This window comes from Meleagris gallopavo, chromosome 1 (assembly GCF_000146605.3).
Source record: "Meleagris gallopavo isolate NT-WF06-2002-E0010 breed Aviagen turkey brand Nicholas breeding stock chromosome 1, Turkey_5.1, whole genome shotgun sequence".
NCBI classification, from domain to species: domain Eukaryota; kingdom Metazoa; phylum Chordata; class Aves; order Galliformes; family Phasianidae; genus Meleagris; species Meleagris gallopavo.
Window position 1 is genome coordinate 8,850,370 of NC_015011.2, and position 19,617 is coordinate 8,869,986.

The 19,617-nt window shown below is 39.6% G+C and overlaps 1 protein-coding gene across 4 annotated transcripts in view; it reads right to left on the reverse strand.

The window, feature by feature from the left end:
• Positions 1-19,617, reverse strand: part of CELF2 (CUGBP Elav-like family member 2) — a 301,902-nt gene that overhangs the window by 240,018 nt on the left and 42,267 nt on the right. For 2 of the 4 annotated variants that reach the window (XM_010719640.3, XM_010719703.3), the window contains exon 1: positions 12,817-13,004. The exons of 1 other annotated variant lie outside the window; for it this stretch is intronic. In XM_010719640.3, the coding sequence (XP_010717942.1) occupies positions 12,817-12,923 (107 nt within the window). In that variant the 5' untranslated portion in view covers positions 12,924-13,004. Of the gene's footprint in view, positions 1-12,816; positions 13,005-19,617 lie in introns of those variants that run through there. One more of the 4 variants, XM_010719765.3, reaches the window with a different exon arrangement.

Consider the following 19,617-nt stretch of genomic DNA (forward strand, 5'->3'; position numbering starts at 1 on the left):
CTTCCTCAGGCACGGAGGTCGCGCCAAGCCTTGCCCTGCTGGAGCTGCAGATGGCACTGAGGGGAAACCCTCATCCTAAATACCTAAAAAACCCCGCGCTGTCGGTTTGCCCCCCCGCTCTTCTCCCCTCTTGTCACAGGGGGGACGTGTGGGGTAGGAAAGTGCAGGCATCTCGCCACGCAGAGGGGCACGGGGGATGGATATATCGGTGGGCTCTGCCCACCCAAACGGTTCAGACATCAGCGCCCAAACTGGGGGCACTGTTTTGTGAGGTGATGCTGTGGCAATGACCCCCACCTGATCGAAAAACAGGATTTCGGTAGATACCAATGGATTTTACACAGCAAACCCTCGCATCTGTAACACGCCAGAAGCCCCTTCCCAGCCATGCTGCACTGGAGGCTGTCCACAGCAAAGGCACAGAAGTGAAATTGCTAAGATGTACATCAAATTCCACACATACAAACAGGAGAAGCAACCCCCCTCCTCCACCCCTCCCCCCCCCACCGCTTCCGCCCCCTGAAAATCTGTATAAATTTTCCTCTGCCTCTCCAAAACCTTCTTGCTTCAGTACATAGCAGCTCCAGGCGAAAGAATATTAACATATTTGCAAAGATTACTGAAAGATCTGAGCAGTCTAGACAGACAAAATGTTTATCTGCATTGTATTTGCTTCTCATTCTGAACCTCTCTCCACGTTTCATAATTCCATTTGTTCCAGATAATCAGCACTCGAAAAAAGCAACAAACACTGATTAAGCACTACTACACTTAAACTTTTCAAGTAGTATTTCAGAATAAAATTAAGGCAGGCCAATGCATGAATATGCTATAAATCGCACCAAGTTTTAGTTAAATTTTGACCACCATCGATTTCATGATAAAAATACAGAGTAGGCGAGTTTTCAGAGTCCGGTTTATTGCACTCTTCAAGGTACTTTTCCATTTTAAACAGTTAAAAGGAAGAAAAACCCCTCAGGCTGCTAAAATTTTTGCCTACTTTGCAAGTCTAAAGAAAGAAAAGGTTCGCTTGGCCCTCAGCATAATCCCTGTAGGACAGCTGCAGTCCTGCACAGATATCTATGGTGTTATTAATCTGCTCTGTTCTATATGTTTGCATACTGTCCTCAGCACCGTGGCACCTAAACATCTCTGTAGAGAAACACAAAGCAAAGCTATGCCTCTCCTTTACTCCATTGATCGCAATTCCTCTCCACCAGCCATCCGCCAGAGCGTGGGCCTAAAGAGAGGATAAAAAAATAAGTGCAAAGTGGAAATAAAAGGAGAAACCAGCACAGCTCTCTCCAGCTGGATGCAGCCACCTGGGTTTTGATCTGAGGCCTCCATGGTGGTTAATCCAGCCCAGAGCAGAGTTGGATTAACTTTCAATTTCAAAATCTTGCCACTGCAGAAGAGGCAGGTTTTAGCTCGGGAGAAATGCAGACAGCTCTGTGAGGATGAAGATATTCCTGTAAGAAGTCTCCTCCCTCCCTTCACCCCGCGTGGCTGGATCCGTACCTCTCCATCACTTTGCTGGTGCTACATCTGAGAGACGTCACTCTCCCCAGCCACTTTCAAGGTCTGCATTCCCACCGCTGCTGGCTGAAAAGTCATAGGATGGAAAGGATGGGGAGGGGGGAAGCATTTTGTTAGAAATCTGACCATGAGATAGTGAGATCTTTATAAATCTGCCCCATTTCACAAGGTGTAAGTGCTTAAAAATGCTTCATTAGAACGTATGTTCTTTTGAAATATTTATTTTCCTTTTAATTACATGTGAATTAGCTGGAAGGAGCTGTAGGGAAGCCCTCTTACTGACTTAAGCCTTCTCAGCAGTTTGTTAAATTCTAGCCTCAAATCCCTTGAGGGAATAGTGGATTCAAAGCAGCTTTTAATCATACTATAAGGAGGGTGAAGTAGTATGTAAGTAGGTCATAGAGAAAGCATTACAAGTGCATAGGTTATTGCTTTATTTAACAACTACAGTGTAACACACTTTTCAAAGCACATTTGCTTTTGCCATTTAAAAGTTAGAGGCAGGAACAGGGTCAAATGCAAAAAGAAACCCAGCCTATAAAAGATACTTAGATAAGACCCAAGGAAAGCTTATAGGAAGAAACTACATTCAGATTATATGGTTCTCAAACATAAATTACGTAGTGCCTATGTATGAATTAAGTCTCAAACATGGAGAAATAAATCAACAACAAAAATCTGCACGTTGGCTCTGTTATCTGTAATGGTATTGCCACATTCCTGATGGGCACTAGTGTGCAAAATAGCAACTTTTATTGAAAATGAAGGAACACTGCTGAGGTAAAAAAAAATTGAAGCTTTGGTCTATTACTACAGTACAGAGGGAAATGAAGAAGGGTAATAGCAAATGAAGCTGCACTAATTTTCACAGTATATATCAGACAATAGAGGTAAACAAGAGCTTAGAGGAGCTTCATTATTGCTGTGCAACCATTGTCCACTGATATTAAGCATTTTCAGCTAGTGGAGCATATGGTCATTTTAAGGAAGGAACCTGGAATTTGCAATCAGCAGTTTGGGGAATTTAACTCCATTCCAGTTACAAATGCCTCCTCCCCAACCTGCCCTCATTTCAGAGGCCCAGACCCCATCTGTTCCACGGTTGCACTCTCTGTGCCTCAGTTTCTCCATGTATCTAACAAAGCAGATAGAGCAGTTCTACCTCCCATTTGCAGATTAGTCACCATTTAAAAGGCTTTTCAAACTGATAATGTTAGATGCAATTCTCCAAACAATTCAGCCTTTGAAAATGAACACCTCTTCAAAAAGAAACCCACGCAATAGAGGTAGGGCTGGAGAAAGACAAAGGACTTGTCGGATCACTCAGTATATGATTTCACTCTGACATCACCGCCACCGTTCTCATCCTTTGCCTTCCATATACCACAGCCAAATCCAGCGTAGTGCTCACCTCTCCAAACCCTGCTTCTCACTCATTCCTTAATTGCCATTCTTTTAATCAACTTGCCCCCCAGTGTTGCACCAAGGAAATGCTACTTTTGGAATCACTTCAAGGGAAAGTTTCCGAGTGACTTCACTCTCCACCAAGCCTGCAAGGCAGCACGAAGAGAGTTCAAATCCTCTGCTTTATTCTCCCCTAAGCCAATGAACATGCTCTGGATTCAGCTTATCTCTGGCATCAAAGCAAGTTTCTAGGAGAGGAGGCAGAATCAGATCTCAGCAGCGGTGGTGCAAATTCGGAGCAGGCTCAAATTACTCTGGTGGAATCACTCAAGATCTTGCACTAATGCAAGTGGAAAAGGAAATCTGGTCCAGATAGTACCACTGCCAGTACCAGTACCAGTGCAAATCAGGTGTTTGCTATCTATCAAAGAAATACCTCCTGGGTAAGCCATGAGCTGGGAAGGAGTGTGGCTAATAGAAGAAAATAGAGCATCTTGTTTTTGTGATAGGAAATGAGCCTGCCTGCCTATCAGTGAGCCAGGAAGTCTATGGGCTTCACTTCTGGAGGTTCAAGAAAGGCAGTGGAAAGAAAAGCAAAACACGAATTGAACAAAGCATCTGTGCAGAGCTGCACAGTTGTGTGAAAGCAGTAAGCAATTAATGTGAAAAGCAGTAAAATTCCTTGAGCAGCCAAAGTAATGGACCCAATTCTGTACAATTTTACCCTTTGCAAGTATTTTGATTATTTGTAACAAGTCCATCTTTAACAGTTAAGTCTGACATTGGAATAAAGTTTTGCTTTATAAACCTTTAACCTCTCAGTAAGGAATTTTTATTTGCTTTATGATTTCTCCTGAAACAAAAAAAAAAAACAACCCACATAACATATTTCCCTTCATCATGCTTTGAGATACAAAACAGTTTGCACATAACCAAAAGCCTTTTAAAAGAAATTAAATTATTAGCTAGAACTGATCAATGAATTTTGAGTACTGAAATCTTAGTTGCTATTGAGGAGGAACCAATGGGCTACTCAGTAGCAGCTAATCAGTAATTTTCAGAAATAAACGTCATTTAAAATTAGCCCTGGAAAAAGGTACCTCAAATTAAGCATTTCTAGAGCTTTCACTTGAAGCATACTGATATTATGTAAACTTGGTTGCTATAGTAAAACTTCCTACTCATTTTTTTTTTTTTTCCTTTCTATTTTATACCACTGTAGGGGTTATTTCATCACGCTCAGGGTATGAGGCCTTTATTCCATTTCACAGGTAATAACTCAATCTTCGTGAAAGAATTAGGCAAGGTTTTGTGGCACGAGGCGGACACTTTAGACTACTGAGGGCTTTTACAAAGCTTTGGTGGAACACCCAACTTTGCTAACAGGATTCAAATACTTGGGACGGTCACTTATGACTAATGGAGTCAAATCCTGCTTAGGGCTGGTGCTGAGCATCTGGTCAGTCTCATGTGTTCCAGCTGGGCTCTCCATGGCAATCTAAATATCTAGGACCCAGGCTCACCTTCTTGTTGTTTGTTTACAACTCTTTTGAAGAGCATTGCTTTTGATCTGTAGGTGTTGCCTTTGTGTAGTGCCTTGTGCATAGGTACACAGGACCAACCCAGTCCTCTCACAAACTTGGCAACAGGCATTGACTTTTTCTTTATTCTTTTTTTTTTTTCTTTTTCCTGTTCCCTTTTCCCCTTTTCCTTCCTTTTTTTAATTTTATTTTATATTTTATGAACTATATTGCCACTCACTGATTCCAGCACCAACTACAACTCAACCAGTAAAGAAAAAAGGGTTCTGCATGCTCTGGGCAAATCTGATTTCCTACTAAATAATGGGTACTTTAGTAAAAGGAACCCATACAACTCTAGAAGAGCAACCTATAACGGAGACTTCATATGATTGGATTTGCCTTTTGTAGTATCTTCAGGTGAAGAAGCATAAGCTTGTATGACAAGATGGGAGGGATCACACATCTGGTGCTCATATGTGTGAAGCTCCATTCTCACAAGTGCCTTCACTGGGCAGGGGAAAAGCCCACCATAACCAGACATCTCTTATCTTAGCCCAAACCCACTGTGACAACTACTAGGAGACAATAAAAACTCCCCCATTTTATTATCAATTTGAAATTCCTGAAGGTTTTTGTCCAGCATGGGGGCTGGTTGCTGTGGGAGAGACAGGGGAAGAGGGTGGTATGGGCTGGGTACAGGTAAGTGCTGGATCTGGAGTTAGTGCGAGGGGAAGCAATTCCCAAAGCAATGGGCAAAGGCAGTTGTAAAATTACGATATGGCAGCAGCAAGGCAAGAGGATGGATAAGGGACATTGAAAGAGACAGGAAGCCAGAATTAGACTCCTTTTTAAAAACCAAATGGAAACAAATTTGTGGAGTTTATTACAGGATCTAAATTAACCTACTGCCATGCACCTTTGAGTAACTGCAGGATCTTCATAACATTAACCTCTGTCTTCCTTCCCATTCACTGCTGCCACGTGTTTTTCTTTCCTTTTCACTGCCAACAATTGGCCCTCGCCTTACACTCAATTTGCAACATCTTTAAGGTCTTTTTTCATTTGTTAGTGAAGTGCCTAGCATACATCTTGGTCCTCAGAAATAACAAACAATCACTCTGATAATATGTAAAGTAACTAGCTTTGTTTGACATTGTTATTTCCTGCAGACAGAATCCATTAAATCAGACATGAAGGAAAGAAAGAAAAGGCTCCTACAGCAACTGTAATGCATTTAGACGTGCAGAAAACTGCACTGTGCCTGTTTGTATTTTATTTTTTCCCTAAACCTACATTGTGAGAATTGCCACATAGGTCAGATCAGAAGGTCCACCTAGTCCATGCCCTGTCACTGATAATAGCTTGTAATGGATGCGCAGAGAAAGAGAATGAGTAGGGCAAGTGTACTGTCATCCTTTCTATCTTCCAGCAACCAGTGGCTTGGGGACATTCTGAAGTCAAAGACTGAATCCAGACCACGATATTTAACAGGTTCAAAATCACCGATTCCGATTTCTTTTTCCCTGAGTTCTCTCTCCCAAAGGAACATTTATAAAGTCAAATGTTTATTTCTCCCAGAGCTGCCTGTTAAATGGGATGCTCTTAACAATTTCAGAGATTTCAGGCTCAGTACAACAAATAGGAACACTGGCTCCCGTTCTGAAGCAAGACATTAAAAACCAGCTAGCTCAGTTTTTAAAATAAAATATTTCACTTTTGTATAGTCACAATAATTCATATGGAACTTTTGAATACATTAAATAACACAGAAATGATTAGCCATGAGGCCCTAAGGCTGGCAACTATTTTGGTATCCTTTTGTGAAAACAACTCATCAGAAAAAAATTTGGTCACTTTGGATCGCTACATTCAGGCGTGGGGGTTAACTAAGTTAAATGTATGTTCATCAGACGTTCACAGGCAGATCTCCATATGATTCATCTGAGCAGTTCTGCAGAACACCTGATGTTGCCAATGCAGTTCTGTTAGTGTTTTGTTATTTTTAAAGGAGGTTATATAACTCTCTCATTAAAATTAAATGTGGGCTGAAATGATGCAGGCAAATTTTCAAGCTTTAGAGTGAGCTTCTTCCTCGCATTTTAACTGAAAATAGATAATTTTTTAGGCAGAAGAAAAAGAAAATGAAACCAAGGGATTGTTGAAAATAGAGTCTCTGAGAATTTAAGTTTTCTGATAATTCACCGTTTCTTTTCTAGAGGGCCTCAATTCTTTAGATACTGACCTGCAGCTTCCAGGGAGAGCAGGTGCAGGATTTGAATCTTAAATTCAATCCATAGCACAGCCATCGCATCATCCACAGCTATCTACACTTGCAAGGTTCAATTTCCAGATGATCCACGTCAGGGTGCCCTTGCTTTTCTCTTCTCTGCTCTATTTGTCTAAAAGGGATAGCAAATTCCCACGTTCCCTCTCTGATTTCCTATAATTTTTTCCCCTCCAGCCCTCTGCTCCGTTTTCCTCCTCGTGACAGACTGTTGTCTGGCATCCTCAAAGGCTGCTCTCAAAGATGACCTGCTGATTTGCTGCCATGGGAACTCGGAAGCAAGGACAGTGTTTCCCCCTTGTGCACCCAAAGGCACATGCAACAGTTCCCGATGCCACCACTTTCCGTTCAGTAAAAGTTTGCCCTCCTCTGTTTCAGAATCATTGCAGGGACATCAAGAAGGTTGTGCTTTAAATAACGGAAGAGATTCAGCCTCTCTGGCATCCAGAGCCTAGCAGCAGCCACTGCTGAATTATTTGGAGGAAGGTGAAAAAGTCTAATAGTGAATGCAAGCATGCAAATTGCTTTTTAGAACTCGAGGAGAAAAGCTTAGGCAGCAAAGCGTAAGGCTCGGGAAAAGCCCTCTCTAATGTAACAGCAGAAAGCATTATCTTCATATAAGTGCCGTATTTAAAACTTCCTAAGCAATTTTTTTGGTAATCCTATTCCTTTGAATCAGAGAATTGACCTAAAATTAATTTATTCTACCAGAATGAGGGACATAGGCTAGCACGCTAGTACCAAGTTTGCTGCATAGACAGACAAGCAAGTAATCCTTTCTGTTTCCCACTCCCAAGCACAATTTTGGCTGCTTTAATTGAAATACAAGGTTTATTTTTACTTGGTTGCATTTTACAGGGCAGCTTGTGATCCACACTGTGTCATCCTTGATGCACTGGTGCAGGTTTACAGACCACAATAGTTTCCTACAAGTACTGACTCTTAAGAGCCTAATCCAGTAATGTGGTCTTAATGCATAATATAATTTCATGAACCACCTAGAAACTGAGTGCAAATTTGAGAGCCAATGCTTTCCAGCAATGTTAATTTGGCCATTAGTTGAGAAAGCCTGAAGATGCATCTGTGTGATATTAGCCCATGAAATGGTCACTGCTCTTTAGCAGAGCAGAGAGAATAAAGTTGTAAGAGCAGCTAAAATCCATTCTGCATCCTGCTTGAGCTCATTAGTACTTAGGGTATGTAAGTCTCAAGATTGGAATGAGAGATGAAAAAATTAGGGTCCAGATCAAGATTCACCCTAAATTTGGGAAAATTCTTACTTAGACATTCACTGCCTTTATCCATCTCAGAAAGAGAGTTAATCTTCAGCGCAGCATTAACTTGCCAAGACCAGTATTAAAGTGAGTTTAATTGCTGCATTTGCTTCCGCTGCAGGGTGAAATAACACAAAAGCAAAACAACAACAGAAAAGCTGTGTTTTTGCCATGACATGAGAGTTAGAGGAAAAATCCAGTTTTTGTTTCCTCTGTGAGGATGCCAGCAGTCCTGTTTCATAAACTCCAGCGATTCATCACTATCCCAGGCAGCCAATCATTCAGCAGGTCAAGTCGGAATGGGCTGTGGAGCCAGCAACTCCTGCTGCCCTGATAATGCATGTCATTCCAGGCATGGCGACATGCTTTCTCAACAGCTGCCATTTTCAGTTCCTTTTTATATGGCTGACATACAAGTAAACGTGTTGGAAGCAGTAAAACAGTCATAGGGAAGCAGTTGCAAAGACAAATAGCACCTGCACATGATAATCTCTAATGTATTAGAGAGTGAAGAAGAATATGTTTTGAAACAGAATTTCTTTCTTCTAAAAACATCACTTTACATCAGGGAGTTTACATGAGCGTGTGTGTGAAAGAGAGAGATTTTATTTTATTTTTTTACAATGTGCTCAGATAAATGTCCAGACATTCATCTTGGTTATAACCCTAGTAGATGTAACTAGAGGGAAAAAATACAACACAAAAAAACTAGCCATCATTAGAGAAAAAACCTTGCCACAATTCACCTGTGAGACGTGATTTGATATAGTTAGATGTTCCTGAATTCAGTAATGCTCACTTTAAGAAACACAAGTGCTCTAATTAAGGGAAAAGATAATGATTTTCTTCTGTTGTTTGTTTTCAGCTTTTATCCCTTATAATCTGACTTAAATTTCATGAACTACTTGTTCAATAGCTCATCCCTGAATTATGTGTAGTTGAATAATTTTTTGCAGATGAAAACTAACTTCTAGGGGAAGAGGATTATAGAAATAAACAGTCACAATAAACAAATGTTTAAACTTGTGTGCACATGTGCATGTGTTGTGCGTACACACTGATGTATACCTGCATGTTAGATAGAGAGCATGTGCAATTTATGTACACAGAACATGGAAGGATCCCATGCGTGCACATAAATGGCAAAATAAAATAAAAATAATTGCCTTCCATAACAGTGCTGGAACAAGATTTCAAATGCATAAGATTATCCATATTAATTTATGGTAATCTGCAAATGAATGCTGCGGAGACAGTACAGGTTATCCAAAATGGTACTTGCATTTAATGAGAAACTACCACAAAATATCAAGACAGATTTAGTTGCATCTTCTAATACTCCCCAAATAAATATGCAAAAGACAAAGTAAAAGGCACGCTTCCCCTTTGGAACAACTGTCAAAGGAAAGCCAAGCCTTTCTTTCTATACAAAGTCCTCCTCGACATCTTGCTTTCAGATTTCATCAACTTAGGTGTTTTCAGGGCTGTAAGCAGTGAACTTTCCATCAGCAGCATCTTCAGCTAATTAACCCTCCTGATTACAATAATTAGTATTGATTCACTTCTGAATGACTTCTTAAGTATTCAAGCACAATCTACACTTGCAGTAAAACTTCTAGATATGAATATTAATTGAATGCTCTCCTTTGTTTTCAGCCCCAAAGGTATAGTTTGCAATCTTATATACTTAAATTTGATAACAGAAACACTTCAGTTTTATTCTCATTTAACAAAGAGAATATTAACATGTTGATGTTACAGATTGTGCTTGGTGAATCTGGAAAAAATATGGACAAAGATTCCAGCCTAATAAATAAATATCTTTCAGTTCCATTCCCAGAATGGAAAGCCAAGTCCCAGGTTAGCACCTTGCTCTACCAGATACAACCAAGGACAGTATTTCTTTTTGGCATTACTCCTGGTCATTGCAAGAACAAATAACAACTCATGCAGAGTCTCTGTATTAGCTCTCTTAGCACTGTTATGGAAACAGATGTTGCCAAGTTTGACAACTGCTAGGCACCACATTGCTTTGTGAATGGGCGAGATTTAGCATAGGTAACGTTGAGGACACCTGTGATGTTAATGCATGAGAGCTCTAAACCTATACAGTCTCTCAAAAGCCAACAATTTTGTTCAGGCATGCTAAGAAATAGCGTATGTTACAGACTTGCTTCACTTTGATGTTAATAATAATTGTTATGGCTGAAAAAGCAGTATTTCAGTAAATATTCATAGATTTTTCTTTTTTTTTTTTTTTTTTTTTTTTTGGTAGCAGGATTCACACAGACTAATTCAAAAATTAGTCTTTGATGTGAATGGAATGTCAGAAAACACCTTTGGAAAAATACAAAGTAATTGGCAATCTAAGACAAAAAAATCTTCATTGTATGGATTTTATGCAGCATTTAATCTGAAAACATAGGAGCTACCGTAAGTTTAGTATGAACTCACCTGTGAGAAGAGCGCTTGGGAAAGAGTTTTAGTATTGAATAGTCCTTGTAAGTGGAGGGTGAGCGCTGCCCAGGTGTCTCTGGGTGTCTGCTACAGATGTGGCACCCACCCTACTCTGGGCAGTCACCAAAGGGGAATTTCCATGTCAGCGGAGCGAGCTGCTCACTGGGCTTCCCGGCACAAAGGGCATCAGCTGCCAGAGAGCACAAACTGCGGGCGGATAACTTGGTAAAACACAACGCACCCGGTGCTGGCAGTGGAGAGCAGTTGTGAACTAGTTAATGTTTGGCTCCAAAGAAGTTCTCCCAAGAAAGTGAATTACTGCATGGTCCCGTTGTATTAAACACAATCCGTGCACTCTTCATGTTTATGCACAGCACACAGTATGCAGGCACCACCTGATAATCCATAACCTCTATGCTTCAGGCGTATTTTATGCGATATTACCTTATTATTCATGTAAACTCTTTCCTATTGATTTATACCATCTCAACACACAAGGGAAGGAGATGAGACAACAATAGAAAAAATGCAAAGAAGCATAACAAACACTCAGAGTCTCCCCATAAAACACTGCTGTTGAAAATACATGCTTAGAAAGTTTTGATCCGTACCAATAAATTTTTAATGTTTTGTTTTGTTTTAAATTAAGGGGTCCTGACCCTGTATAAATCATGCACTAGAATCCAGGTTAAAAAAAAATCACAAAGCCCTTAAGATTAATTGACCCAAGCAAAAAATAAACCCCACTGACAACCATCTACCTGTTCTCTCGGAAGTAAAGACTACAATTATACTGAAAGTGATGGATTTACTTAACATGCAAACTATTTAAAGGCTTTATACAGCTTCAGAAACTCCATGAGACTGATGACAATTCATTTCATTTAAGACACAGGCTGCTGTCCAAGTAAAGACTCCAAATTTTTGAAGAGCTTTGTAACAGTTTATTTTCCTAATGCATAATGTCTGTGAACATTTTTCCAGATGCAAAACAAAAACTGTTAAGTGTTCAGATGCTAAACTATGGCTGTCAAAATAGATAGATAATTCACGAAATGTCATATGAATAATTTGTTAGATTTTGGGATATGAATAGGAATCATTCAGGTAAATTATTCTGCCTGACCTTAAAAATTCTAACATATGCTAATAGCTGGATTATAAAAATGGAAAGTAGCATAGGCTCCCACTTTGAGATCTGATTTATCATTTTTATTGCATTTTCATTACCTAAACAAAATTAGAAGCAGTATCTTCAAAACAGCAGTTAAAGTTGATATGATCGGGCATAAAATCATGCAAGGGCACATTTGGCAACTATGCATTCGCCAGATTGACAGCAGTATTGTAAGCTTTCAGAATCAATAAGTTTTCTCTTCACAGTTAAAGGAGAGGATGGTACCAATAAATCTCCAACTTAATGCCATGGACATAATTGTAAGACGCAAACCTCCCCCTCCCTGCACTATTAGCAGCGGATCTCAGATGAAACAACCTTCACAAATTAGGCAGTAGACTTCATATTATACTGCATACACAGAAAGATTAAGGGAAATGTAAAAGGGGCTGAGAAAAGGAAAGAAAAAACACAACAAAAACACCCCATCGCCAGACATACATTAAGCTAGTTTGACAGCACCATTGTTCAGCTGTCCCATTGTCAGACCAAAAGATGTATTCAGTGCTATGATGTCTGCTAGCAAATAAACAAAAGACTACATTTTTCAAAGCAGGGTGCCAATTCCAGCATAATTTTGTGTGTGTGTGTGTGTCTGTGTGTGTGTCTGTGTGTTTGTGTGTGTCTCTGAAAAGAGAACTCGGTGCTGGCCCCCCGCTAAACCTGGGAGCATAAAGAATATATGTATAATCCCACATGCAGAAGTATTTACGTATTTTTAAAACATCTTCAAGTGGAGAGGACGAGGTAGAGCATTAATAACTATTTACATAGGGTAAGTGAAAATTAAAGTGGTATTTAGGGCACTAGCTCTAATATGGAGTCTCCCTGAGCTTTTTCCATGCTTATTCCATGCCCAGTGCATAATAATGAAGCAGGCAGAAATATTGCAAAGGAGGTGATAAAAGAAATACCACCTTTCATTTAAGGGAAAAAAGAAAAAAAAAGATACATAAATATTATATTTTCCCTCCTTGCCCTCTCCGTACATTTGTCGTCATACATGAAATGTGCGGTTCTAACTCATGGAAACGCTCCCTGCACGCAGCAATGCCTGTCTTTTCCTTTAAATAGGGAAACTACTTAATACCCAGCACGGATATAGTTGCAGCGGGCCCAGGCAACTCGAAAGCACGCGTTAAAACAAAGGAGACAACATACCTTAAAAGCAGCTCCTCATTTCTCATAGTAACAGCGGATTTGGGACAGCGCATGCTTTCTGCACCGATATTCTCAACAAAAGCCAGTTCAGAAGTGCGCTCAAACATCAATGCCACAGTAGCTACTCACTAATGGCTACTCTTTCTCTCTCTAGGCAGACGCTGAGTGGTGGAGCAAAGGGGCCCCTGCAGATTCACTAAGCAGAAATAATCCTCTCTGACAAGTTATGTTGTCTGGGCATATTTTACATTAATGCACTGTGCTGCCTATAGGGGTCTTGTTTGCGTTCACTCCAGCCTAGCTGGTGTTAGCTCTCTTAATTACTATAAAAAAAAATAATTAGTGACAACCCCCCCTCCCTCACCTCTCCTGACCTAGAAAAAAAAAAATAACGGAAAGAAAAGAAAGGCAAATATATGGATGAAGGAAGGAAGGATTTCCCCCCCTGGAAGGATGCATGCTTGATATGGATCTTTTGTTTGCCCTGTGAACTCGGTGAATACAGTGGCAAACAGATGCTGCAGTTCGCGAGGCTTGTGCACTCGAAGGGAATTGGGTTAGAGGCTCTTTCTGGGGCTTTGGAGTCACAGCTGGAGCTCTTGCTCCCTGCCTCCTTCCCTTCCCTTCCCTGTTCAAGGCTGAGTGGCTTTATGGGACCTGCCAGCTCGCATCAGAGAGACTGGGGAGTATTCATGTAGGCACCTGCGGATCTTCTGTAAGTTTTCCCTTTATCTGAGCAATTTTAACCCCTCCAAAACACAAATCCTTTACGTTACTTTAACAAGTAACAGTTTGCTTGAACCCAGCTCCACGTGCTTGGTTTGGCAGAGTTCTGGCAGACAGGAAGGGGGTTGCATTATTCACTGATTTACTCACTTCCGATGTATGAAAGGAACTATAGCGTGACTCTGATTTCAAGAAACAGCCTTTTGGGCATTAATTGGGAGATCTGCCATGTGATTTAGAAATTGGTTGTGGACTTCTCAGTTGCCAGGGCAGTCAAAGAGAGGCTTATATTCACATCTTGGTTTCAGCTCTGCTGCTGATTGGTGAATCTTTAAGCATGCTAGAAGGATTGTTTTTTCCTTTTTCTTCTTTTTTTTTTCCTTTTTCTTTCTGTGTCTGTGTTTCTGTTTGTTTTGAATCTACATCAAGTACTTGAGTTGGTGCTTATTTAATAGACAGAAAATGTCAACAAGACCTTGATGCTTTTTTCAGCCAAACGCTTTTCTGCACCACTGAGGCAGTAAAACGCATCTTAACAACGGTTCTCATTTTCTCTGATGTCCTGTTCACGTTGGCAAATATAAGACTCAATGAACACAATCTCCAAAAATTAAAGCTACTCAAAAAGACCACTAGGAGTAAAAGATACTAAGCTTGAAATAAATTTGGACTTGAAAACTTGAATCCAAACTTTCATACACTTTTAGCTATATCTATGGTTGATCTAACTCTCCTTCCTTCATTATACATTAGTGTCTTAAAATATCTTACTGTGATATCCTGATGTTGTGTTACTGCTTCTATCTGCTGAACAGAACTTGGCATTTAGAGGCTTGATCTTTCTGGTAAACTTTACTCTGGGAACGGAGGCAAAGAGGGAGAAATCGCTGGCATAAATATACTGGTAGCAACTTCTTGCCTTCCAGATAACAGCTATAAACGTCTATTAAGGTCATAAATTTTTTTTGCAGCAGAAACCATCCTTTTGTTCTAAGCTTCTCATTTAGCACTGTGAGACCCTGGGATTAATTTCTGTCATTTTGGTATAATATTTGTCAGATGACCAAAAGACAAGTGACAAAAACAAAGCTAGGCATAACTACTTTTAATGATGTATGAAGAGATGAAGACAGTAGTTTAAGAAACATGAATATCATGAAGGATTACAAGTCAAGAGAAGGCAGGTTTCTGTTTGCTTTGCTTTTCATCTGCAAAACATGGCCAGGATTCTAGTTTCTCTTGTAATAAAAAAATATGAATTATCATTTTAATGATTAGCAATTCAAACCAATGCCATGTTCAATGTCATGCTCCAAGGTCAACTGAGACAACATTGCTTGTACTTCATACTAAAAATATCTGAACAGTCCTGGAGTACAGCCAGGAAAATACTAAACCAGCATGACAAATTCCATACCTCCTCCATTTAGCCCCAAATGCTAAATCCACTACTACCATTTTCAAGTATAGCCATCGGCACTCCAGATTTCTCCTCCTTCACCGTTTGCCTCCAAATGACTTTCACCCAGCATGCCTCACCACGAGGCCCAGGCTGTTCCTGACCAGCCTCACACTCATAAGGCTGATGTAGAAGAGGAAGCAAACACGAGAGAATGCTCAAGAATATACAGCTGAATGGGAAGTGTCAAACAGTCTGATAAACTGCTACAGTTTTCCAAAAATATGGCAAGTATCGGCATCTTAAGGCACTACCGGCTGCAGGGACAAAGATTTCTTTTCAGGCTGAAGTAGAATGGCTTCCACAGAGCCCTTTGGTGGGGAATCAATGGGCTTCTGTTGGGCAGCTCTGCACAGTTGCAAGTTCTCCATCGTTTCTGTACTTAGAAAGAAGGCAAAGCAGCAGCAATAGGAAATAAAGTGAAGTACTAAGGAAGGACTCATCTGTGACCAAAGGAATAAATAAAGGAAAAGAAAATAAAACCCACAAAGTGGCTACAGACAGACAAAAAGAACCCATGTTTTCTATCACACATAATGAAATGTCTGACAGAGCAACATCTGCAGAGGGATCACAGCTGCTGAAGATGAGAGGGAATATGAGTATTATTTTTCAATTGTAAGATATAACTAAGCAGGAGTGCCTTTAAAATAATATGGCTTAAGGGAAGATTAAACCAGATGCACAGGGCTATCTGGCTTCTTTCAAGATGAAAGTCCAGCTGTGGAGTTTAAATACAACATTTAACAATAAAATTGATTGTAGATTCGTAACTGATATGTATATTTTGCAGAATGTTATACACAAATTACGTACAGTGGTGGGCCTTAGAAGTTTAATAGTTTTGTTGTCCTGTGTTTAAGGTAAACCCAATCCTTCTTCATACGGTCTTTGAGTTTGTTCAAATAATTGTGTGGGGTTGCAAAACCTTGAAAGAGCACGGGAATACCAATCATTTACAGAGGGGAAAATGGTTAAAACTTCCATAGCAACCAGTAGCCGCATGAGTGATTTATATCAATTAAAAATCCGTCTTCTGCTCTCTGCTTCTTCTGTAGAATGTTCAGAAGTCCAAAACACAATAGTTCTTTGCTATACTAAGTGAGCAGTAGTTCTAGCAGCAACGAACTACATTTCATGACAGAAAAATGGTGGACAAGTGTCTAGGACAACAGCCTGAAAATTATGAATGCAGTCATTAGAGTAATAGAAAGCCTTGATTCATTTTCCCATTTTACCACGTCCCCTTATCAAATCTTGTGCAAGTCAATTAACCTCTTACTCACATCTCCATCTTTACAATGGAAAAATCCAATGAACTGCATAAAGCAGTATGACAATAAATGCACAGAACATTAACAGCTATTTAAAACAGTGTGTTATTGAGAGTCACACAAATATTTAAAATGTGTCTTCTCCCCACAAGAGGAGTCTATGTCCCAGTTATCTGATGTTCTGTATGGTTATTTATGGTCAAATTGTTGTTTCGTATAGGTGTGAAAAGCTGCTTTTTTAATCTGATAGCATTTTACTGTTTTTGACAGTTAAATCCCACCTTTGATGCTGAGCAATTAGCCTAAGCTAGTCATACAGGGTTTTTCTATTGTTGGTGCAGATAAATTTGTTGTACTAAACAGCATCTCCATTGACTCCCATGGGATTAGATACCTAACTTTTAGATATATATATGTGGGGCAAGATGAAGCCAACCTACATGCTGAAAGCTGAGGTGAGAAATCCCATGTTTCTGCTTCAGCAGCATCAGGCAGGACCCAGGAAGCTGCGACCACCCTGATACCCTGAGCACATCTGGCAAATGCAGATGTGGATGCAACCTGCCTTCAGGGTGTCTATAGCATTCAAGCAGGAGCTAATGGTTTGACTTTTTGGCACTTTTGAGTTTGAAGACCTATATGCTACAGCCAAGTGAAATCTGAAGGAGAAAGGAAGTCTGCCTCAGCTTCAGAAATGGAATGTGTAGGATCATTCCAATGTGCAGTCGATTTGTTTATCCATTTCCTCCTAAAATCTCCTAACAAAATGAGCAGCTCTTAGATTAATAGAAATGGCTGAACACAAGATCCACTGTTGCTGAAACCAGAGCACTCCAAAAACTTTGCCAGCGAATGTGAATAGCAAGAAATGGGCTTCAACTCCATTGGCCATGTCACATTAAGAAGCTTCCCCTCTTCTCTTCTTGAGGTTTTTATTTGTTTTTTATCTAGAACAAATTATGTGTTTGTCTCAGTTTCTTCTTCTGATTATTTATTATTATTATTATTATTATTTTGCTGTTTGTATCATCTTATCTTAGCTGTATATGGGAGATAAAATTTGGTCCAAGAGGAATTTACAGTTTATTAGGAGATCAACAGCCACATGGACAGTCCTACACTTGCTAGTTGTAGTCTGCATGTACACACAGATGGATAAGCTTCTTTACTGCTATAAGATGTAATAACAAAAGATACAGAGGCACCATTTCTCACCACTAGGTATCTTCTCACCACTATGTATCTTAATACAATGTCATAGTTAAACATATTGATCAGTTTTAGGGGCAGGTGCATGCAAGCACATCATGCTGTCTTTTGGACAGATACTAACTGTATGCATTGAATGTGTTAATTATGCCCATGGTATCTGGAGGTGCCATCTCTGTCCACAGGAAAAGGAAAATTATTTTCAAGCTCCTGCAGTAAAGATGCAGCAAATCATAGTTGGGTTTTATTATTATTATTATTGTTGTTTTAGGCGTGCAATGAAAACAGTCTAGCATTTGCCAGCATCTTCTTTTGTCTGCTTTGGCAGATCTTTTAGATGATATGCCTAGCTTTCCTATCTGAGTCATGGGGGTAGCAATTACTTATAAACCTACAAAATGCAGGTCAGTCAGTCTGGATGATGCATGAGGTTTTTTCTTGCCTTACTTTTTCCACCTGGCAGCATCCGAGGAGCATCATGAAAATAAAATATCACAGACAGAAAACACAGAAGTTCAAAATGTTGAATAAATGCTGAAGATTAATATTTGGGCAGCAGGAAAATAAAAAGTTTCGTATTTAAAGCAAAAGCAAGACTGGTATCCACTATCTCTGTTTGAAAAGGTGTGTGCTGCCTCCCCCTAGCATTCAACAGTGCTGACTCAGAGCATCTCAGCATCTGGAAGACAGGGGCACAGAAGGAACAACATTCTCTATTTACTTAAATGATCCGCTCTGGTGCTTCCGCCACCCTTGACAAAGGAGGGACAAAATTTGCAGCTTGTGCAAATCACAGAGTTGAACACAGAAATGCACATCAGTGTATTTTTTTAAGACAATACATCACTTGAAACAACTTACAACTGGCCAGGTTGTGATTGCAGACATGGCTACTCTACAAAGCAAATAATTTATTTGGAAAGCTCTACATGTCATAAGAACATCTGGCCAGCAACTAAAGGGAAGGAGGAGAAAGCTGATCAAAAGAGCAAAGAGAAACAGAGAAAGCAACAGAGCAGCAGATCTGAGAGAAAGAGAAAAAAGATGGCAGAGAGAATGAACACAGATGCTTACAGAATCATTTATTTTCTGCTTTAACATTCATTTGAGATATCAGTAGAACCTGCTTTGTCTAAACAGGAATATCTATGTTTCAGGCTTGTAGTAATGCCAGGATCATCACTTTTAGATGTGCCGTGTGAAAAATCAAAGACCTTGTTTTCTTATGAGCAAGAAAAATTGAAGAAAGTGAGCTTCCACAATATATACAGATGTATAAGCTGTGTATGTGCACATGCATGAAGGAATGAGAATGATGATTATAATTACAGCTGAGAATTTAATAGCTATTCATCTTCTTAAATTACACCTAGAAATAAAACCACATTTAACAATTCTATTGTGCCTATTTTAAAATGACCTTACAGTGCTTTGTGTGGAGGAAGTGTTTCAAACCTCCATAAAATATATCCAGCACTGAGGATGACTGTGGCTATTTAAAAACAAAGTATTGGGAGAGAGAACAGTGTTCAACATAAACTGATGCACAAGTGAAAATGAAGTAGAGGTTTAATTTCTTGGATCTGATGTCTAGATGTGTGGACACATCTACAAGAGATCCTGTAGTGATGAATGTGATGTGATAAATTGACCTTACTCCTACACTGTCTTACATGAAATGTAGGCTTATTGGGTCAACTCATTCATTAAGTTGGCTGAAAAGTAGCTAATGTAGCGTTGTCCTGTATGTAAGGGAAATTAGATCACAAAAGTGATCTTTCGTTGCAAATACTGGTTGAGAACTCCTCATCCAACAATACTGTGCTAGACTTTGAAGAAAGGAGTATTTTCTTATTTCCTTTTACATACTCTCAGAAGGGAAGAAAATAATAGATTGATTTCTACATAGTTGCCGTAAAAATAAAACTAATAGCTACAATATATTTTCCATTACTTTATAAATGAATAAGTATAAACACTTGTTTCTGCAACTTTTACCTTCCGTAACTAACTTTGTTGCATGATAAAAAAAATCATGTCACTTCTTTCATACTTTAAATTCTCTGCCTAATATTTTATATACAGAAGACGCTCTTCTCCTTTTCGCTTCTTTTTTTCTTCAAAAGTCTATTA